We start from the raw sequence: 24,016 nt of genomic DNA, 5'->3' as shown, positions 1-24,016 counted from the left end.
AGAAAATGTATAGAATGCCAAGCATGCGAATGGCATTACTTTGTCAATTACTGGGTTAGAAGCTCAGTAGTGCAGGCATCAGCCACGCCCCGCTTTAACCTATGCTTACAATAAAATTAGCGCTTTGGGAAGAATCAATCTTAATAGATAACCGTGTATCCCCTCCACAGATCGAGGCAACCATACCCTTTCCATCTTCACCAGCTGGTAGATTAAACCACCATAGAGGTATGTAAAATCTACTCAATCGTAATACATGAAAAGCTAGCACAAACGAACAATGTGTGACGAGTAATTACCACCACCTCAATTATAGTTCGAAGGACTATCGTGTTGACTGAGTCGGCTGACCAGCAACCCTAATCAAACAGGACCAGGTTTCCAAGAGGAGCCGAGGTTCATTTAAGGTGAGCAATGTCTATGCCCTCACCATTTGCGCACACTACCACTGACCCACTTCTGACACATGTCTATTATGCCCATAGGCTGTCCCACCAATGTACAGTCCTGATGAAGACCCACCCTTGATGCGCACAACCATCGCATCGCCTCCCCAGGGTCGAAACGTCGACGCAATCCTTCTTTCCATGAATCAACTATACAAAAACCCACTAGGACCCAAGAATTAATTGATGTGCCTATTGGTTTATTGCAATTATAGTTTACTTTGTCAAAGAACCGTGTGATTTGACATCAATGTATGTTGTTCTTAAATGTATAACAATTTTGCACAAAATTTATGTGGTTTATATGTTGTATGTGTTTTTGTTGCGACAGCAAAATTAATGATTTAACATGATTCAGATATGATGGAAATATATGACTAAAACTTTATTTCCTCTGTGGTCAGTGTGCTTTGTTTATACTGGTATAGATACCATTATCCTGGTACCCGAAGTGGTGTTGAGTTGTAAGCAACACCTTTTCACCCATTTGGTGACATCTTCCATGCCTTCTTGGAAGTTGTTTGGCTGCGTTGGCTTCATTGGATAGGGAGAGAATGAGTTGGGTATCGTCTGCATATGAAACAATGTTGAATCCGTAGGTTCTGACGATGGGGCGAGGGGAGCCAAATAGATGTTGAACAGCGTTGGGCTGAGGAAGGACCCCTGGTGGGCGCCGCAGGTGGTTGGTGTACGGTCCCGCTACGTTCTGCCTTAGAGGCGAGTAGAACCAGTTAAGGGCCTTGTCCCGGATACTTGGTTCGTGGAGCCTGCGCATTAGGGTGCGGGGGAATACAGTGTCCAAGGCCACTGAGAGGTCGAGGAGTATGAGGGCTACAGTTTCTTCTGTGTCCAGTAGGGATCGGATGTCGTCTGTTGCAGCGAGGAGAGCGGTTTCTGTGCTCTGTTTTTTTCTGAAGCCGGATTGTGACGTGTCGAGGATGTAGTGTTCTCCGATGGATGTGTGGGTGGCTTTCTCCATTACTTTCGCTGGGAACTGGAGCAGGGAGATGGGTCTGTAGTTTTTGAGGTCAGTGGGGTCTGCCGAGGGCTTCTTCAGGAGGGGGTTGATCTTGGTGTGTATCCAGTCGTCGGGGAAGGAGGCGTTCGCAAGGGAGCGGTTGATGGTGTCGCGTGTACTCCTTGATGGTGTTGAAGAGTTCTTTGCTGTTGTGTGCTTGTGTGGAGATTTTATCTTCAATTGCAGCTTTCCTCGTGTTTCTGATGAGCTGGTGGTGGGCATTGGTGGCGGTTTTGAAGTTGTTGTGGGCCTCTGTGGATTTGGCGTTCCTTCGGGTCTTCTCAAGGCAGCAGCAGGTGCGCCTGGACTCTTGGAGGTAGGGGGTAAACCATCTGGCCTTCTTGGCGAGTGCATTGTTTTTCTTGAGGGGGGCTATGGTGTTGACGCTGTCGGGGATCCATCTGTGTAGAGTTTGGGCGGCAGTGTTGGGGGCATCGTCTTCCGCCGTGTTCGGGTGGAGTTGCTGAGTGAGGAGGTGAGCTCGTTGTCAGTGATTTTGGTCCAGTTTCTTCATTGGAGCCGGTGCTGGTGTCTGTGGATGGTGGGTGTTCCGAAGGTGAATTGGATGCATCTATGGTCTGTCCACTGGAGTTCGGTGGTGTGGGTGAAAGTGATGGACTTTCCTGTTGTGAAGAGAGGGTCGAGGGTGTGTCCTGCTGAGAGTGTGGGTTCGGTCACGATCTGGCGAAGTCCAGTGCTGTGGAGGTTGTCTAGGAGGGATGCAGTGTTGGGGTCTAGTTGGTTGCTGAGGTGGAAGTTGAGGTCTCCCAGCAGGGTGTAGTTGGTGGATGCGATGGCATGCGGGGAGATGATGTCCATGATGGAGTCAGTGAAAGGTCTGTGGGATCCAGGGGGGTCCATAGATGAGGGTTCCCCAGAGGGTGGTGGTAGGGCTGGCTGTATCTTGAAGTGCAGGTGTTCCATCAGGTCTGTGGGCTGGTCGGGGAGTGTGCTCAGGCGGAGGGTGGATTTGTGGACGATGGCGATTCCTCCTCCGGCGGGTGGGGCGGTCTGTCATGGAGATCTTGTATCCTTGGGGAATGGCGATGTCCGGTCCCGAGGTGTTGTTGGTCCAGGCTTTGGTAAGGATTGCTATGTCCGGGGTGGTGCTGTCGAGGAGGTCCGTGGCATGTTTGTGGAGTGATCTGACGTTGAGGAGGATGCATTGCAGGGTCTTGGGTTCGAGCGTGTGCTTGCAGTCGGGTTGTGCTGGGTCCGTGTTCCTGGCGGTGCTGTGGTGTCAGCAGCGGTGACAGCTGAAGGGTCCGTGGGTGTCATCTGGTGATGCTAGCTTGAAGTTGTTGTTGCGGCCTGGGTTGAGTGTGTGGAGTGCTGCTGGGTTTATAGCATTAGCGGGGTAGAGGTCCAGGGTTCTTGGCGCTGGTTGGGTCTTGGACGGGCGCAGAAGGGCTTGCCCTTGGCGTGCCCGATGCGCGCGGCCACCATTAAGTAGGAGTCGGGGAGGGCTTGGCAGCTAGGAGGCGGGGAGGGGAGCTGGATTGGGCTGGTCGTGCTGGGAGGGAGGGGCCGCGGGGGCAGCAGCGGCAGAGAAAACGGGCAGGAAAGGGAAAGGAAGACTAAAGGAGAAATAAAAGGAAATAGAAGTTGAATAAAGCAGAAGAGTGCAGAAAAGAGATTAAAGTGAGTGTAAAAACGAGTGAAAACGAAGAGGAAAGTGGAGCGAGAGAAAGGAGACCGAGGTCCATTGGACCACCAGGGATGAGGCGCAGGTAAACCTGCAGGTGGAGGAGGCTTCGAACACCAACATTCGAGAGTGCAGGGGCTCGGGGGAGGCCTCACTTAATGGTGGAGCTGCAAGGGTGGGAGCGCAATTTCACTGACCATGAGTCCGTGGTCTTGCTGGGTGCAGTTCACCACTTTACATACAACAGTGATAGTGTTGCATTTATCCAATGTTGGCTGATTTTTATTCTCCAGTAAACAAAAAGAGTTGGAGGGTCTGTATGCTAGGTAAATTTATTCCCCTTGACCCTCCCCAACGTTGTGTTTTTCTGATTTTTATTCTCCCCTTCTCTCTTCTACTTGTTGTGTGTCTCCTATTGTTGAACAGTAGTAGTCTGTGTGTTGTGGCATCTTTATTATCTAAAGTTGTCATTTATCAAGTAATGCATCTGTTTTTCACAGCGGAGGAAGAGGCGATTCAGCCTGAAGGGAGCCAGTGGAAAGAACAGCCAGTCCATCACACCTCCTGTGAAGGAGTCAGGTGCCATCAAAAGTCGACGTCGCCGTCGAAAGGCTGTAAAGATTGAGCCTCTTGACCAGGAAGAAGGTAAAACTTTAAGGAAGTTGCTCAGCCTTTCAAGATCTATTGGAGGTGAAGGTTTTAACATGAATCCTTGTCCCAGCTTTTATTCCACCTCAGGGACTTCAGAGCACAAGGACAGGTAGTAAAGTGAACAACGTCATCAATCTGAAGCATAAATGTATCAAAGGCTGTGATCTCTGGGATCCTAATATACTGCTTTTCAAGTAAGCTTTTCTTTTGGGAAATCTATAGACAGAAGTCTGAGGCAAGCCTAACAAATCCATAAAATAAAGTGTCCCCCTTCTCCATGCTGGTACCATTCGAGCCTACTTCTATAGTTTAGTCATTATGTGTAGCTTGACGGTTCTGTAGTTTATTTAAACAATAGGTTATGTACAGATAGCCCTCTGTATTCATGAACATTTGAAGGCATGGAAAACTGGATGTGTGCCCCCAAACCTGGCCAGGGGTAAGAAATAGCTCCTGCAACTAAGGCCCAACCTTTCAGTATTCACCCCAAACATATTTACTTAATCTACATGTTTTATTTGAAGTTTTGGGAACTTTGAAATATCTTGACCCATTTTGCAGAGAAGTCCTACTTGATATTAAGGTCACTGACCATAGCCTATAACAAGCAATACTGAAGTTAATGTGATGGATGGCATACAAAGTATGAAGACATGATAAATCCGAGTTTGTCATGATATAATCATGCATGGTCACTTATCTTTCCTCTAGTTAGATTGTTGTACTGGAGCCATGTCTCACTGTTAATTAGTTTAACAGCAACTTGACAGAGATTGGAGGATATGCAGTACAGCCCGTCACTCTTTAAGAGCTAACTAGTCAGGTGGGCTTGTCTACCTTGGGTGGGGGGTGGGAGCAGTGGCAGCAGGAGTCTCCACTGAGAAATGCATACAAGCAGCCTAAGGACTTCATGTTGAAACTTCCATGTCCTGAATACTGGCATATCCTGCAAACAAACCCAGCCCCATTAACCTCTCGGGGCTGGTGCAAATCCGCGGGTATGGGTCTCGCAGATCAGTGAGGCAAGAAAGGTTTCCACACAGCGCTCCACTTTTCAACACGTGCTGCAAGACTTTTTCTTCAAAAAAAAAAAAATATATATATATATCCAAAATACACTTTCAGCAGAATTGTCTCCGTGCCCGAAGGCGAAACTCGTGTTTGTTACACAACAACTGGAAAAAAGGGGGGTCGGAGCAATCACGTACTTATATTAAAAATGTTTTTTGGCATCTCCCCTGCATTGCCTTCGTCTGTACTGGGTTTGAGAGTCCTTCAAGGCTTTTTCTTCATATATAGATATACAGATCTTCTGAAAACATTGCCCTGCATTGTTTTCAGAAGATATATATATTTATTGGCAAGGAACAAGATTACAGCTCTGCCTTTTATATCTATTTTGCCTTACGCGTTTCAGAGCGTCCACGCTCTTTCTTCAGAGGCAGATTTAAATACTCAGCAGTTCTCTTGGATTACCCACAGTTCCCTGCATGAATTCATTGATTGGAGGCTTCTGGTGTGCCCCTCTTAATAGAACTAATTAGGGTGCATGTCGGAACTCGTAGTTGCTGCATGTGTTGATCAGTAGCTATATGAGTAACTATATGGGTTATTGATTGGTTGCCCAAATATTTGTATGAGAGACTGAGTGTGTGTGTGGGGGTGGCTGGGAGGTGTGCGACTCTGTGCATAGATGTGTGAGCAGTTGATTCAGTAGATGTATGGGTTCAAAAGTGCATGTGAAAACAGCTGTATGGGCGGTTGACTGTGTGCATGAGTGTATTGGTGAGTGAATGGATATCTCAGTGCTACATGTCAAAGTAACTACATATGTAAAACACAGTACATGTAAGAGTTGACATATATAAATAACTGTGCATAAGAGCCAGTGAATGTGCGAGTGGCTGTATGGATCATTGTGAACTTGTATCAGGGATTGTATAAGAGAGTAAATATGTGTTAGTATATGTTTGATTAAGTAAGGTGTGTATAACTGTATAGTTGAGGAAATGGAGGTGTGATTGATTCTTTGCATGACTGACTAGATGTGTGAGTAACTCCATGGATGAGTGACAGTCTGTGAGAGTCTGTTTACACTGATTGTATCTAAGGTTATATTAGAGTCTGAAGAGGTTGATCGTATTCTCACAAGAATGATATCATCAGTGATGTGATCAGTAATGACAAATGAGATGTTATAAGTGATTTTACAAGTGATGTCATTTGAGATGTCATCAGTGATGTCATCAGTGATGTCACTGACCATGTCATGAATGATGTAATATGTGACATCATCAGCAGTGGGTTGCAGGTGCGCGATATATAGTTATTGCATCTAACTATATATGCGAATTTCTATGGTTTTGTGCGAGTAAATTAAGGTTTTGTAAATGGTAATCCTTAACTATATATGGGCTAAAACCTATAGTTTTTTCAGTGAATTTCAATGGTTTTTTAATAGCAAATATCAAAAGCTGTCAAATGTCAAGTACGTGATAGGTAAAAACTTTTTCGAGTTTATGCACGCTGATGTGCTTTGAACGCTGCCCCCCCCCTCTTTTCTCTTAGTAGTACTCTCTCTTTGCAGATAGTGAAGGGTAGTTAACGCAGGCCTTTGCCCCCGTTGTAATCCGTCGTGCCTGCTTGTCTCTCCATTTGATTGATTGTTATCCAAGCATTTACTGTTTTAGAATTGATTCTCTTTGGTTCATTCTCTATTTACAAACAAGCACAAAGTCGCAATACTCTGTTTAGTCTTTGCAGATAGTGAAAAATCGTGTAAAAAAACAAAAGTAATCGAGCAAAATCAGTAGGCCACTAATGGGATCTCTTTTTGACCTCGCTAAAATAGAAACATTAGGAACAACCCTTCATGAGAAATACGAAAATAGTGAGATGAACTGAGCTCCACACCATGAGGGCTGCAAGACAGCTCGGCTCCGCCACCCACCCCGCCCAAAAAAACGATAAACTCTATGCAAATATTATAAATATATACAACACACCAGCAAAGTAACAGGGTAAAACATTTTATTAAATAACTATTTACATAACTATTTTATACTTTTTGTTGCCTGATCCGGCTAGCTCAATCGATCGAGCATGAAACTCATGCACTCTGATAGCAAGCGTTGCTGCTGATGCTATGCAGACAAAAACTGGTTTTCAGTTTGTACATTCATCAAGATTTTTCCATCCAAGGCTGGTTGAGAGTTTGTAGGACGATGGCTTCAGATTTTCAACATACGGTGTGGTGGCGCGGACTGGGAGGGGGCGCTTGACTCCTGCCCCCTCCCCAAGTCGTGTTGCCCTGTTGTGGCCTAAGATCGCCCCCGACATAGGCGGCCGGCTCCCGGGGTCCGGCGGAACTTTTTGCCTTTTGATGACTCTTCCATTCTGGACCTTGTCCCACAATCCGTTTGACCTGAAGACATGCTGTAGTGGGGCGTCCCTTTACCGTTTCAGTTGCCATTCCGCCCGCTTTTGCTACACTGTGCCTCTTCCGCCATTCAGCTGTTTACCGCCCGCTCTTGCGACTACAGCGTCTCGCTCACCATGTAGTTGAGTTGCTCCCGCTCTTGCGATGCAGTGATAGGCGGCTGCCACAGGACTCTCAAAATGGCGGCCGGCTCTTCAGATTTGGGCGCGATCCACTAAAATGGCCCTGGGACACCTTGGAACTCGGACGCTTGTCTACTAGGGCTTGGGCCCCATTCTCGAAAGCGTCCCCTGAGCCTTGAAGATTCTACAAAAGTCTTGGGGGCCCCCGACTCCCACAGGCTTCTGGTGGGGAGCGGCTGCCATGATTGCTCGTGGAATGGCCACGACTGAGCTACGAGATGGTGGTGCTCTCATGCTGACGCCAGCTTCAGTCTGAAACATCCAGAAACACTGTAGACTACCAATTCGATCAGTTCCGGTAGCGCCCCAACGTGACCCGGTAGGGAAGAACTTGCCCTCCCCTCTTTGACTGATGGTTCTTGTTGCCTGTCCCTTCTCTTGTCATTTAACAGAACTTTTTAGACTGCTGAAAGGGGTTGTGTTCCGACCGCTGGTTGGTGGAGACATTTTGACTATATTCTGGACCTACGTTGTCGCGTAATGCGTTATATGACATGCCGCGTTAGCGCACCCGGAAGTGCTCCGGTGCGCGAAGCGCAGCTTCCCGGAAGCGATCCGGGGCGCGGCGCGTAACGTAAGCATAACAGGTCATGTGACTTGTTTATAAAACTTTTCATTGGTTCATTTTACTTTTGTTATTCTAATGATGAAAGGCTTGGTCATATGACCTAAAAATTACGCTTTTTATTGCTTTCGAACATTATTTTTTATTAAACATATATGTTATAATGTTCCAGGCTAATGTACTTTCCCGGAAAATTTACAACTGTCCTGCAAGTAAAATATATTCCTTTTTCTAGCAAAAGGGCGTTTCTTCGTCCCATGACGGAGCCGTTGAGCAAAAGATGCTCGGCCTGCTGTCTTAGTCGCCGATATGCCTGAATATCAGATTCTTATCGATCACTTTATGTTGCAGGAGTAAAAAACACAACAGCCCTTGACCATTTATCTTAACTGCGTTCCTGCGTATTATACCTTTTATCCGTCATGTAATTGGACTGCTTTATTTCACTTGCCTTTTACTGATTCGAAAACAGTGACTAAAATTAAAAACTTTACCAATGTAAATACTACTACCATGTTTTGTTTTAAAAACCTTTATTGTGAAAATGTCAGTATACAAATACGGGCCTATAACCATGTGGGCCGGCCACGGAGCAAACTGGAATCGTATATGATGAGGAGACATTTACACTGTAGAGGAACGTAACGAGCGGGCCATTAGGTTGCAAGAACTAAGGTGTCTAACAGTTGCGGAATCGGTGGACGTATATTTTGTAATTAAAATACGACAGGGCCACTTACAATAAAATTTTCTAGATATACATTTGCGGGCAAGTACCATGGGTGACGTTAATTCGAACTTACAATAGTACAGTAATCAATAACACATCGGAACTTAATATCAATAAGGATGTCGAAATATTCAATCAATTCTCGTCCCCGCCCGCCATGTGCTTCAAAACTGCATACGTATCTCGTGATATCAAGGTTGTGCAACCAGTACAGAACAAGGAGTTACGAGTCCCATTTATACCGGCGCCATTTTGGGCGAGGCCGGGCAGGTCCAGGATATAGTCAAAATGTCTCCACCAACCAGCGGTCGGACCAGAACCCCTTTCGGCAGTCAAAAAAGGTTCAGTTAAATGACAACAGAAGAGATAGGCAACAAGAACCAACAGTCAAAAGAGGGGAGGGCAAGATCTAAAGCCATTTGTTCTACAAACTCTCAACCAGCCTTGGATGGAAAAATCCTGAAGAATGTACAAACTGAAAACCAGTTTTTGTCTGTATAGCATCACCAGCAACGCTTGAGTCAGCTTTGTGTGAAGCCGCCATTTTGATTCAATCAATAGCGTCCCCCTGCACACATTCAGAGACCTGGTCGTGTCTTCAGGTCAAACGGATTGTGGGACAAGATGCAGAAAGGAAAAGGAAAAAAGTTCCGCCGGACCTCGGGAGCCGGCCGCCTATGTCATGGGCGATCTTTGGCCACACCAGGGCAATAGTGAAGCTGCAGCAGGTGCAAATAAGCTTCAGACAGTGTTACAAGCACTGCTCAGAACTCTCAACTATGGCACTCAACATCCAGGACTTGCCATCCGGATCTTGGCGCCTTGTGCTGGTTCCGACCTATTCACACATCGGTCCGCTACTGACACCACCTCATAAGCCAACGGGGCACCCCACGCCGACTTTCGGCGCAGCATTGTAGGATGGCCACACCAGTGCGGCAACTTGCTAGACACCACCTCGGTGCCATCCAGATCTCGGCGCGTTGTGCTGCCTTCGGCCTATTCGCACATCGGTCCGCTACTGACGCCGCCTCACGTGCCAACGGATTTTCTACGCTTTTTATAGCAGCGCGTAACGTAAGCATAACAGGTCATGTGACTTGTTTATAAAACTTTTCATTGGTTCATTTTACTTTTGGTTTCCTAATGATAGAAGGCTTGATCATATGACCTAAAAATAACACTTTTAATTGGATTAAAACATTTTTTTTTTCCCAAACGATGAAAGCCCCACCTTGTTTCTGGATGTTTCAGACTGAAGCTGGCGTCAGCATGAGAGCACCACCATCTCGTGGCTCCGTCGTGGTCATTCCGCGAGCAATCATGGCAGCCGCTCCCCACCGGAAGCCTGCAGGAGTCGGGGGCCCCCAAGACTTTTGTAAAATCTTCAAGGCTCAGGGGACATCCGAGTTCCAAGGTGTCCCAGGGCCATTTTAGTGGACCAGGCCCAAATCCGAAGAGCCGTCCGCCATTTTAAGAGTCCTGTGGCAGCCGCCTATCGCTGCACCGCAAGAGTGGGCGCAACTCAACTACATGGTGAGCGAGACGCTGTAGCCGCAAGAGCGGGCGATAAACAGCTGAATGGAGGATGAGGCACAGTGTAGCAAAAGTGGGCGGAATGGCAACTGAAACGGTAAAGGGGCGCCCCAGTACAGCAGACGAGCCTCCACCTGGGGAGGCCCGTTCACGCCGCCTCCCCCCCCCCCCCCCCCACACCCCCCGGGGCGCCCCACGCCGTTTTTCGGAGCAGCATTGTAGGATGCCAAAACCAGTGCGGCAACTTACTGGACATCACCTGGTTGCCATCCACATCTCAGCGCGTTCTGCTGCCTTGGGACTATTCGCACAACAGACCGCTACTGACGAGGCCTCCCCCCGCACCACCCGGGACGCCCCACACCGTTTTTCGGAGCTGCATTGTAGGATACCAAAAACCAGTGCGGCACCCAGGTAACATCACCTGGGTGCCGTCCAGAACTCAGCACGTTGTGCTGCCTTGGGACTATTCGCACAAAACACAGCTACTGACCATTGTTGCTTCTTTTTAAAAAAAATGTTTAAATGTATTTACTGTTTTTGTTGCGTTGTATATATTTATAAGTTATTAAAATGTTATAATCCTACTACTTTGTTGGAGTGCTATATATTTTTAATGTGACACATAATTGTAAAAACTTTGATGTACAAAGAGGCATCCCTGGAATCTTCCGCTTCAGGCTCGGAACCACACACCCTCACAGTGAGAATCCCCTCCCCAAGCACAATACAGGATGGTTATCAGATAGTAGGAACGCGAGTGGTGTGACGGATCTCATCGGGTGGGGGCCTTGATCTACTGTAACTCCTTTGAAGAGGGGTGATTCTCTACAGCTGGGGCCATAAACTACACCTGCAGGGCTAGGTGATAGCCTGGGACCGGCCTGGACAATCGGACACAGAGGAAGAGCAGTGTCAGAGGGTGCGGTAGTGAATAGGGTGAAAGGGAGGTGTCGGGCGGGCACAGGGTGTGATTCTCAGAGAAGAACAGCGCAGATGGGAGGAGGTTTCTGGCCCATGCATGAGAGAGAGAGCGGGGGTGACCAGTGCGTGGGGGAGATGCTTGCGAGGGTGGGGAGCCATGCTGAGGATCGGCGGCGTGCAGAGTGGGTCTGGTCAAGGCATCTAAAATGGCAGCCGTGCTCAACAAAAGTGTGGCATTGCAAAAAAGGCAAGATGGCGCAGACAATGTTTATCAATAAGGATTAATTTATAACAATTATTTTTAACAAAATATTTACTCGCAGTGACAAAATGGCGGTCAACAGTTCCTGATTTCCATCGAATCGAACGTTAACAGACGTCACGCAGCAAAAAAAAAAAACCGCTCACGCACAGCCGCTGGAAGACATGTATCAACATATATGAGCCTCCTCAGCCACCCTCAGAAAACATAAGGGGTCAGGATATGTCTCCCGTACCCCCTTATACCTAGTAATTTAATTAAATCGAAACACAAAATGGCGAATTCACGTTTCGCTACCAGTCTGCGACCCGGTTCGCGAACCGAGAAGCGCTTCTACCGCGAAAAATCAAATTTTTATTATTTGCCCCACGGGACCCTTTAATAACCCCAACATCATTCCTAGGGGGTCAAGAAGGATCTACTTGCCCCCTTTCATTAAATTCCCCCTTCGTTTTTCTCCTCCTCTTGTCTCTCGATCCTACCGAGAGACAAGATGGCGGCCGCACCGGACTGTTTAGAATGTTGACAGACACCGGAGAGCCAATCAGCTTCGCTACGCAAAGCTCCGTTACGCGAAAAGTACGCGATCTGGTGCGCTATCTGGGACGCTGTCACAGATATATCTGTTTTTTTAAACGTTAATTTCTCAAAATCCACTGGAGCACATATATTGAGACCCAGCAAAGGCACATCGGGCTAACAGTCCCTATAATTTTGCCAAGTTTCGTGTAAATCCATTCAGCCGTTCGAGCTAAAAGTGAGGCCAAAGGCCCTATGGAAATATGAATGGGAAAAACGCGTTTTGGGACCCCCTTTTTTCTCGGCCCACCCTTGACGGAACCCCCCCAAATTTTCAGGGGCTGCTCAGAAACAAAATGTGCCATTTTCCTGAAAATTTCAGCCGATTCCGTCCACAAACGCCAAAGTTATTAGTCAAAGAATTTTCAAAAGTTCCATAGAGAAAAAATCCTAACTATATATACCTACTGGCGACCGCCAGTAGGTAATATATATATTTTCAGATTTGCCGAATGTTTAATCTCAGAATACTTGAGTCATTGCTAAACTTTTATCCAATTCTGTGAAATTTCAAACACAAATGTGTCTGAAGAAAAATAGTGCATTTGTATCCATTTTAAGATTGATGTGCACAGTTCGCACCCAAGAAAAATGCTTCCAATGTAGATAGCTTCTGAAAAATTCAGATCAGTTACGATTGCATATTCTTTTTGGATTTTTTGTGTAAAAATTGGAATAGCACATTAAAAATATAAAAATAGCTAGCTTTATAAAGTAGGTAACTGATTGAGCTTTACTACTGACAGTGTTGGTTTAAGGTCACTGCTTATCAACAATTTACCTTCACAGGATAATCCTGTATATGCAAAGAACTGTACTGTGTTGGATGCTTTTCATCGCAGACTTGTGTTACTGAATTCTACTGGATGCACAGATATGTCTAACTTGGTTTTCATTCTGTGTGTGATATGTGCCTACATATGTGATTCAATGCACAAGGCTTACAAACATTACATGCATGCTTCAGGCCTTTATGACAAATTGTATGATGAACGAGCTATGCTTGTATGAGCGGCCAGATTCTCACTAAAATGCCTTCAGATAAAATGCCTGTTTGAAAACTGCTATGCACTGACATAAATTGCAAAGTGAGTATTTGCACCTTAAATGAATACATTGTTTATTGTGTGTTCTACTTGGAGCATTGTTTTATTCCAATAGGCTTCATGACCTTCCCCCACGAGGTGTCATTAAATAGTTGAGAGAAAACAGTTGCTGAATAAATGAAAACTGAGAAACCACATTGGAGGAAATCAAATCATAGAAAACTAGAAGGAAAGACAATGTTAAGGAAATAGATATACATCGAAAATGAAAGGAAACATTTGAAGGAAAGAGAATTTTAAGGGAGCAGCCAAAATCACACACTTGGGTGAACATTAGGGTTAGTGAGGGTTTATGAGTCCAGGATGTGTGATATATAAGGGCGATAAGGGGTTTCAGGGCTCTGGATTGGGTGGAGTTCAGGGGTGGAGAAGTTTTAGAGATAAGGCATGGATGGTGTTTAGGGTGGTGAGGGGAATTAAGGGCTCACAGATGAGTGGAGTTTAGTGGTGATGAGGGATTTTAGGTTTCACGAATGGCATTTAGGAGTGTTTTCTTTTTTTATGGATTGGTGGTGAGTGTTTTTAAGGTTCGGTCATGGGCAGACTTTTGCGGTGGTGAAGGGTTTTTAGTGTTTGGGAATGGGGAGGGGGTGGGGTTCTGAGGCCTCATGGATAGATGGAGTTTATACATAGAAAGGGTTTGTAGGTTTCAGGGGTTGTGAGGGTTTTTAGGTGTCATGAATGGGTAGTTTTCAGGGGTGATGAGGGTTTTCTTCAAGTTCAGAGATGAATGGAATTGAGCAGTAGTGCGAGATTTGAAGAGATCAAGGATAGGAGGGGCTTAAATGTAGTAATGGGGTTTTTAGGATTCAGGAATGGGTGAGGTTTAGGGGGTCTTAAGTGGGTTTTAGGTTAAGAGTTGGGTAGAGTGTAGTAGTATAAAGGGCTTTAAGGGATCTGGGATGGGTGGATTTTAGCGGTCAGAGATGGGTGGAGTTTAGATGTGGTGTGGTGTTTTTTTTAGGAATTGGTGGTGTTTAGGGTTAGAAAGGGCTTTTAGGGTTCAGGGATGGATGGGGTTTAGGGGTCAGGGATGGGTGTAGTTTAAGCGGGTGAGGCATTTTTATAAGGAGCAGAGATGGATAGTGGTGACGGGTCAGCGAATTAAAAGCATCCAAAGTAATTGTTTGACAATGTAAAAGATCTAAATCCGAAATAATGTTCCCTGGCATAAAGGATTGAAATAAAGACCTATAATAAAAAAAAAAGTTTCTGAAAGTAAGACATGCAATCCTTTCATTTACAGTTTAAAAATAAGTATGTAGATGATAATAAAAATAAAAGACATTCTATGAATAGGTTACTATGACATGGTAAATGGCATTCATCCTGAAAACTTCCATTAAGCCATTTAGATGAAATGGTTTCTCAGTAATGATGTTCCATTAATTCTTTTTTATGTGAAATCCCATATCACTGTTGAGACTGATCTCACTAGAAAATAATTTTAAAACTGAGATACTGTCTCTGCCATATGAAGGATACTGTGTAGTATTCAAGTTGGTCCAAATAGGACTACAGTTTTTCATGAGTTCCCAGCTACACATTTTCATAAGATCACCTTAGAAGTAGACTGTCTTGCACAAGAAGAATCCATATGTACAAGATATTAAATGTGCACACCGGTCTAAAGAGAATGTGGTGAGCTGGGAAAGAGTGAATGCAATGGCATCTATAAGAGAGTCGGGAGATCAAGACAGATTAGAGAATCCTATAGCCAGAATACTGTGTCACCAGTGAACGCAGTGGACTCCAAGTAACTTTTAATAGTTGTCATTTGGAGTTTCCACCTCTATATGTACTTACTTTTTTGGTCTCGCTTGTAGACCATTTTTAGCTGTCAGTTCTCTAAGATCTATTGTGTACAGTACTAATACTTGGTGTGAGCATGGAGACAGCCCATTCTCTTCCCGGGGACCCCGGTGCACATACTAAATATAATTTATATATGTATAACACCATTAAAGTAGGTAGGTAGTATATATATATATATATACATGCCCTCTGAAAAAACGAATTTTGGAACACACCAGGGCTATACAGAAAAAGGACCCTGCCTATGCCATGGCTAAACATATGATGAGCCACCCCGGGTACACTTGGACAAACATGACATACTCTGGCTTAGCTGCAATCCCTCCGAACGAACGTGGAGGAGATAGAAAATTGCAACTAAGAAGACTAGAATCGAAATTAATTATGAAATTCCAGACCACACAACCGATGGGACTGAACACAGATGCAGAACTTCATGTTCATTTAAAATTGACGCTTGTAACACAAGAAACATGTCTTGTTTTCTGAAAATTAAAAATATTACAACAAAGTAATCATACATATCCAAGTACTAGTGGCAAGTCAATAGCGGTGGCCAGGGCACTCAGCCCTAGAAACACGGAATAGCTATCCCCTCTCTTGCTAAATAACAGTAGTTGCATACACATAAAAGCGAATACACTTCGCGAACAACACTGTATTATTTATAACAGCACATAGGATGCATTCTCCAACGCTAAAGCCACATACACTTGGATATAAATTTCACCATCACACAATATGCTGAAATCAACACCCTATGTATGACATCAAATGGGCACTCAGCCCCATAAACAAACAGAGAAACACTATAGATTTATAGAAATCATTGTCATTTCCGCATTTCATCAAAACAGATAGGAAATGTTGACTAAAAGTTAAATGATTATAATTTAACTACAATGCCCATATTGCATAGGATGTAATGTGTGTATATATGGCAAAAGTGAAAAAAGACTTACTGTTCAAACTTTTACCGTGATCAAGAACGCTACGTTCGAAATGCGTAGGTCTGCACAGCCTGAATTAAATGCTGTTTAGAAGTGTTCCTGAGTGGAGTGCCATCATTTGTTGAACCTTGAGTTGATAATTTACTTGGTCCTGTGGCTTGGCACCAGCTTGTTTGTGCTCCCCCTGCGACGAGGCAAGTTGCGATTATTTTTTATATATATATATATATATATATATATATATATATATATATTCCACCACCACTTCGCTAATAACCTCTTGAGGCGGCGGGTTCACGACCCTGTCAATACCCCAAATCACTTCTTACTGTCAATGTGATTCCCAGAAATTGAAACAGGCTGTGGCTCAATTTAAATCCAGCGAGTTTTATTCAGCAACACGAGTAGCAAAAATCGCCCGATGCATATCGGAGCTATGGCTCCTTGATCACGGGTCAGGTTATGTTTGCCATCCCAGCACATGAATACACCATGTGATACATTTAAGATCACAAAATAAAGGTAGGTGTCTCCTGTGATGCCTGTTTTCCATTGAATACTTCGGCATTTTGTAATATTTTAATTACCTCTTGTACAAGGACACTTGTGTATCACATACAAATTAAACCAAATGGACAATTTCACATTTCTGTACCTCTGGAGGAAGAATGTTTTACATCTCATTGCAGTTACTAAACAGTGTATCCAATGTGTTCTGATGTAATCTTACACAATCGATTGGCTCCTGCCTTTGGATGCCGCTCGTACATAATTTATAGCCTGTCACATTCAGTGTTTGGGCTCAAATTGCCTGTGTCTTCTCAAATTCTTGGCTACATTGACATATATCCACATCAGTTAACACAGTACAAAAAAGATTTCAAACATCTCAATGATGCACATAATTATGCCCAAGTGGGCGAATATCTCAGTCCCACCTATTGTTCCAACCAAACAAAATCTCTACCGTACCACTTCCTGACCAAGGGAGAAACCCACTGGGCTAAATACCATTGGCGTTTTGGCTGTTCTTCTTTAACCTTTGGTATCAGGAGCTCCTACAGAATAAAAAGATGAAATTACAGTGCACCCCACATAGTATACTATCTCTCTAAAAAAAAAAAAAAACCCTAATTTTAGAGAAAAGTGAAGGGAGGGCAGAGGAAAACGAAAAACAAACTTAAAATATCAGAGTCCCTAAAGATCAATCAGTAGCTATAAAATGTGCTCTATCATACGGGACATATTTAGGATCCACCCAGGTGGACTGATAGTTCTTCATCCATGTGCACTTTCCCCCCAGCCATAAGATGTAAGGTCTCAAATCTAATAATCGATTTCGACTCAAATCTTCTCAATTCCTGAGTCCTATTCCCTCCTCTTTTTCAAATTGGGATTCTGTCCAACACTCACATTTTGAAAGACTGATGTTTTTATCATGTTCTTGTTTGAAGTGATGTGCAATTGGGTATCGTTTATCTTCATTAGTGATTGCTCTTATATGCTCCAACACTCGTTTTTTAGTTTTATGAATTGTGCTACCAATATAATGTGCAGCACAAAGCATAAACATAAAAATCTGAATTGCATGCAAGACCATTGTCTACCAACCACATCCTGTCCTAAGGGCATTTTCTGAGCATATGTAGGGCACACTTCAACTCAGATCTCGACTGGACTTGAAGGAGAACCGAAGGACTGCCTTTTTGCACTGTGGAAAAGAGAGGCTATGGATTGCACCTGCTGAACCTAGTGGCTATCAAAGGAGAAAGGCTGCCTACTTTGTCCTGCTTGAGGAGAAGTTGCCTCCAGAGCCCAGCCAAAGCCAAGAAACACCAAGGATCATTGAGCTGACCTCCTGTTCACAGCACAGGGACACAACAGCTGAGAAGCCTGCTGGAGCAATTTTGTTTGTGCACTGGGCTTATACATATCCAATAAGTAATCTTATTTGGAGGTGTTTCCATACATTAGGAAAACCCAAGGATAATATAAAGGATATAGGGCCACATGCATCAAAGTCTGGAGTTGTGAATCCTAAATAGCAAATTTTAAGAAATCGCTATTAAAGATTTGCAAATCCCTATGCATGTAGGAATCACAAAAAATGCGATTCTTGCAAATTCCTTAATTGCAACTCGCAAATTGCGAATCGCAATTAAGGAATTGCTTCCCATTCATTCCTATGGGCCTAGAGACTCAAAGGAATGAATGGGAATTACATATGCAATTTGAGAGTACCAAATAGGTACTCGCAAATTGTGCATGCAATTTTAAGGGTGCCAAAAGGACACCATGTTGCACCCTTGCAATTGAGATGTTACCATATGTTGCGCACATTCATGCGGGCATGTGTGTGTGTAACATGAAACTTTGAAAAATGCACTTTAGTGCATTTTTCAAAGTTTTTGTAAATTACCATCAAGTTCAGATTGATGGTAATTTGCGATCCCTAATTGCGAATTTGCAATTTGAAATTGCATCATGTATTGCATTTAAGGAATCGCAAATTTAGTGATTACTTAAATTGGGAATTTGCATTTGGGTTGATAAGTCCCAAATGCAAAAATACTGGTCACAAAGGGGCAGATTCTTCGAATCTGCCCATTTGCGATCCGTATTTTCCTTGATGCATGTGCCCCAAAGTGAAACCTCAGGAAGCCTGCTGGTGCAAGTTTGCAGGCCACAGTCTTCAACCCGCTGCCAACCGCCGCTGTGCAGCACCAGGACCAAGACCCGATCCACAAAGTTGCACCAGAGTTCATTGAGCTTGGGAGTGTTGTCGAAGTGCAGGTGGGTCTCCTAGAAGACAAATTATGGTCCAAGGAATGATTGGCCTGTGATTGCGAAACTGAGTGACCGGTAGTCCAGTGACGACTACACTTCAGCCAGCACTGAGAGGACTTCGAGCAACATTAACCCTGTGAACAGGACTGCATTATCCCCTTCGTGGACCGATGCATAGTCACAGCGAAAACCCCTATCGATCGCATCGCATCACATCCACAGCATCCTTTGAGCATTTTCAGCATCCTTCATCCCTTACCTCAGGACCACTTGCGTAGGAAAGCCCTGCAACGGATAAAAGTGCCTGGAACTGACTGAAGACTGCTTCACCTACTGAGGTAACGGTTTCTAAGGACCTGACTCGTCCCCCTGACTGGCTCTCTAATTAAGTTTGTTGCCTAAAGTTACTCGAAATTACCGCATTCCAACTAGTGGGTGATAAACTTTTTGAGTGTCAAATTTGTTGAATTTGCCTAAGCTTGTTAACAGTTAAGTTAAATAACCTGATTTAATTTGTAAAGTCTAAATTTCCGAACCCTCCGGTGGATCTTTTTCATTGTGGTGTCTAAAAATGTAGTCTATTTTTATAAATTGCTATTGGATTTTTTTAGCGTCTTGTAGATTTTTCTTTAATTGTTTTGGGTTTGTTTAAATGCTTTAAACTTGTTCTTTTGTGTTAGCCTTGCTGCTCAGAGCAACAGCTATCTTGGGTTGAGCTGGAGGTTTGACAAACAAAACCTAAGGGTCTTAAATGTGATGTTGCACAACTACACCATATAATACATCCCATTTTTTCGCAATAAACATATTTATGTCTCTAGCTCAGATGACTGAAAATAATATTGCCAGAGAATGTGTACATAAATTGTATTTTTTCCAGCATAATTGAGATAACTGTGACACATAATTTGGTCCTCCTTTCTGCATTCTTCTAGTAACCACGGCATTGGTAAAGTTCTGCACAGTGGTTTGAGGTCTGTCATTGTGATGACGAAATCTATATTTAACAAGGAACTGTGAAATATGTTCCATATTTCACTCTTTTCTGTGAAGTGTGTCTGTTTATCCCACTGCATTTTGAGCAATAAAAACACCCAAATGTGTAGTAGTGTTTGTACATATGTTTTAACGCAGTGGCAATAGCCCTTGAGTAGTTATAGTTCAGCTACACCTTTCATTGGAAAGTAATTTTTGTTTACCAGGAACTTTCGACCTCATGGATGAATTTTCAACAAACCTGACAGTCACTTGGCGTAGTCCGCTAAATTCCGATATTCCAAATTTTGTGTAGATTCGTGGAGGGAAGCTTCGGGGGTGGCTGGGAACAGAAAAGATGTTTCCCCATTTTAGCTGCATTCATAACTTTAGCTTTGACCCATAACCCAAACTACCAGACGGGTTTACGCCAAACATGGCATGAAGTAGAACTTTAGTCAGGAAGCGTATGTGTAAACCCGTTCATTAGTTTTTGAGATGTAAGAGTCTATAGAATTTGCCGAGTGAGCTGTAAAGCTGGATTAACACTTGTGTATATCTAGGCCATTCAAAATCCTTAATCTTGTTTTGCAACTCTATCCAGTCAAATTTTTAATTTTTTGTCAAATGTGATTGGCTGGAGAAGGGGGCGCTTTGAAAATTGCTAGCAATTCTGATTTTATTTTTGTGCCCAAAAAAAAAAAAGAAAGAAAAAAGATCAACAGCTATAGGGGACGGGCACTTTCAGAATTGTGATAGCGAAGATGCATTACTAGCAGTGCAGATCACCCAAGTTGGTAAGAAATTGTGCTGAAACGGGTGTGAGATTTACAAATCAAAAAACGATCATGTACTTGCAAGTCGCTGCTATTGGTGCTAGATTCGACCACTATCTTTTGAATGACTTGCAGTGCAATTATGATTCACAACTTTTGATTGGTGGTGTAAATGTATGTGTGTGTTGTTGGTTGTCTTGTTTTGTTGACACTTTTATGATCCATAGAGATCGAAATAAGGTTCTTTAATGATGACGATTGGTGGGGTAAGAAACAAAGACATGGGGACACACGTAACAATCCTCTTGTAGGGACCTAGAGACATGGAAAACACAAGGCTGCTGGCAGCAGGTTGGTTTTTGCACAGAGCTTATGGCTGTGCGCAGCGGGAGTTGGCTGACAATGTTGGGTTAAGGTTAGGGGATGGCCAGAGGCAAGGCCCTGCAGCCACCTCCTGCTGAGCATGGCCAAGGCTGTGTGCTGTGCATGTTGGATGCCTGTCTTAGTGTAGGTGCAGGGACTGGCCTCAGGAAAGGCCATGTGGCCCCTTCGGTTAATGTGCCGCAATGGTTTGGAAATAAAGTATATCCTAACAAAATGAAATTCGCTGTAAAGACCACAGTTAAAAAAACTGAGTTATGACTTTGGCTCAAGCGTGGAAACCATGTAAATTCGCCTGTTATTGTTCTCAATACACACAACACATAACGAGACAAATCCAGAGTGTTACTGGCTTGGTTAGCCAACCAAGGTAGTCACGGGACAGTTATATTAGAATTATGTAGTCCAACTGGGGAAGTTTGTTATATGCAGCAAGGAATTAATGATCAGTTTCTTGCCTTTTTACTGATCTTTACAAGAGCAAGGTAGCACTGCATGATGGGATTCTTAACGAGTTTATAGCTGCAGCAGATCTTCCTACAATAGACATGGAACAGGCGGAGCTGTTGTGTCGGGATGAATCTATTGGGGAGGTACGAGAGGCGATCAAGCACATGGCACGAAAAAAGACTCTTAGGGCGGATGGCCTACCGATTGAGCCTTATCTTACATTGATCTTCTGGCTCCTAAGTTAGTGATACTTTATAATGACGCGAAGCGAGCAGGACAGCTTCCCGTAACCACTGGCGAAGCGATTATTTTTCCATTGCTGAAGCCAGGGAAATCGCCCTCGGATAGGACCACATATCGCCCGCTGTCTATGCTCACCACTGACTACAAGATTTTAAGTCTGATCTTGGCAACCTAATTACTCCCACACATAGTTCACCTAATACATAGGGACCAAGGGGGATTTATTCCGACCAGGAAGACGCCCATCAATGTGAGACGCCTGCTTCGTATCTTAGATGTTGACACTACCCGAAAGAATCCCCTGTTATCTTAGCAGTAGACATAGAAAAAGCATTCGAAAGTTTGGAATGGCCCTATTTTTTTCAGGTCATGCGGAGTTTCGGCTTGGGGGATACTTTTTGAAGCTTGGACAGCTTTATTGTACAATCATTCCACCGATAGGGTTAAAACGGGCCGATTGATCTCAGATGTCTGTTTCGGGAGCCATAGGACGAGACAAGGTTGTCCACTCTCCCCACTATTATTTGCCTTGGCCATGGAGCCGCTGGCGGCTCAGGCCAGAACTGGACTACGATATCCTAGGCTTCGCGTGCATGGTTATACTCACCATATTACGCTTTACGCCGATGACCTGCTCTTGCTTCTAGCTAAAACAGCGGATGCCCTTTTTGGCACCAAGAATCTACTGCATGACCTGGGCACTATTGCTGGAATCAAAGTGAATTGGGCGAAGTCTTACCCGTTTCCCGCCGCCCCACTGGCTCAAGGCCCGCCAGTTACACACAGGGTGCAATGGGAACACCAATTCCTGATGTACCCGGGTACTTCAATATATTATACCCAAAGTTATTTACTGGAGGGTAATGTGGGTAGAGCCATCCAAAGCCTTAAGAGCTGTCTTGAGTTTTGGGGAACGCTCCCTCTTTCGGTGGCCGGCCTAGTGGCCCTCCTTAAGATGGTGTCCATCCCCAGGCAGCTGTATTATTTGAGGGCCTTGCCTGTTTGGATTCCAGCATCGATTTTTAAACAACTTCAATCAATTATTATTGGGTTTCTCTGGGCTACGGGCAGGCGGAGGCTGGCGTTGAAAATGCTAATGACACTGAAATCAGAGGGTGGACTGACGGTTCTTGATCTTGAGACATATTAATTGGTGGCCCAATTCCAATGGCTTACCCAAGCAGTAGCATCAGAATTTCGAGGGCAGGCTGTATATGATGGAGGGCGGACCTCTAGACAGACACTCTCAAATTATCTTACAATTGCTGTTGCGGCTTAAGTCACTTACTAACGAATTGCGGACGTTTCAGCTTTGTTGGATCAGGAGTCAGAGAAGAGCACAGATCGCCCGTCCCTATGCCCCTGAGAGCCTCCTGGCCATGTGTACTGCTATACTGCATGGGGGTGACTGGACTGCGCTGACCGACTGGGCGGGGAAGGGTCTGATTACATTGGGGGATTTCTATGAGGTTAACACCTTGCTTCCCTTTGGTGCATTGCAGGACCAGTACGACCTATCTCGCAGGGATTTTTTGCTCCATTCGGCGCTCACTGCTGCAGTTCAAAAGCATTGGAGAGAGGGACTGAGTGAACCTCAAACTTCAATGGCCTGCCAGTACGTAGTGTTAGCAGCAGGAACCTTTAAAGCAGTCACCTGTCTTTATCGGCGTATGACACATGAGACAGACTCCATTACTGACACTATGGCAAAAATGGGAGGAGGACTGGACTGAGCAGTTGAACGGGTGTGGAAAAGTACTTGGAATGCCTGCTTCCAACTGGTGCCTTTCTACATACTACACAGGGCGTACCTTACCCCAGCCAAAATTAATAAATATTTCAACACAAATCCGTCAATGTGCCCCCGATGTAACATGGATGGTGCAGATTTTCTTCACATGATATGGGATTGCCCAAGCGTTCAGAGATGGTAGACTGACCTCCTTAAATGGGCGGAATGTGAGGGAACCGTTAGATTACAGCTAGCTAAACAGACAACTAGTGAGAAAGCTCTAGAAGCAGCAAGGGCTTGGGAAAATTTAGTAGTCCTGCTCAAAATCCCAGACGCTAATCCGGATGATGACCCGGTCACTGTTGACCCGGCTGTTCGTACCTGATCGCTCTATAGTCTAATATTTGATGTATGTACTCCTTGTATCTCTGATTATATCTGTCTTTGAAGCTGAGTGAATTCACTGTTTATTGATGCAGTATACCGACATTGTACTCACTTGTCATGCACCTTACTGTTGGCATAATTATTGATTATGCATGATATGCCGGGTAAAGGAGAAGGATAAGTGGGAGGGAAGGGAGTTCGTCTAGTAGTACCAAGGGTGTAGCAAGAGAGTTTCTTACATTGTCCTCAACGCCACTTGGTTGCTACTAATATATTTGCTTTCTAAGTTCTTGTTGACATATGCTGCTATTGTAATGCAGAGTGAAACACAATGTATGTTGGTCAAGGCTATGTCACCTGCCCTTGGGCGCGACCATGTCATATTCTCATTGCGTGAGCACCTGCTTGCCTATATATCCTGATAATGATTGTATTGT

The 24,016-nt window shown here is 44.3% G+C and overlaps 1 protein-coding gene across 10 annotated transcripts in view; it reads left to right on the top strand.

Annotated features, from left to right (window-relative positions):
• BCORL1 (BCL6 corepressor like 1) overlaps positions 1–24,016 on the top strand; it is a 962,450-nt gene that overhangs the window by 672,553 nt on the left and 265,881 nt on the right. For all 10 annotated transcript variants that reach the window (XM_086918805.1, XM_086918802.1, XM_086918799.1 and 7 more), the window contains one exon: positions 3,610–3,754. In XM_086918805.1, the coding sequence (XP_086774931.1) occupies positions 3,610–3,754 (145 nt within the window). The remainder of the gene's footprint in view (positions 1–3,609; positions 3,755–24,016) is intronic.

This window comes from Lissotriton vulgaris, chromosome 4_1 (genome assembly GCF_964263255.1).
Source record: "Lissotriton vulgaris chromosome 4_1, aLisVul1.2, whole genome shotgun sequence".
Taxonomy (NCBI): Eukaryota; Metazoa; Chordata; class Amphibia; order Caudata; family Salamandridae; genus Lissotriton; species Lissotriton vulgaris.
Note: the sequence above shows the minus strand (reverse complement) of the source record. Positions and strands in the feature narration are given on the sequence as shown.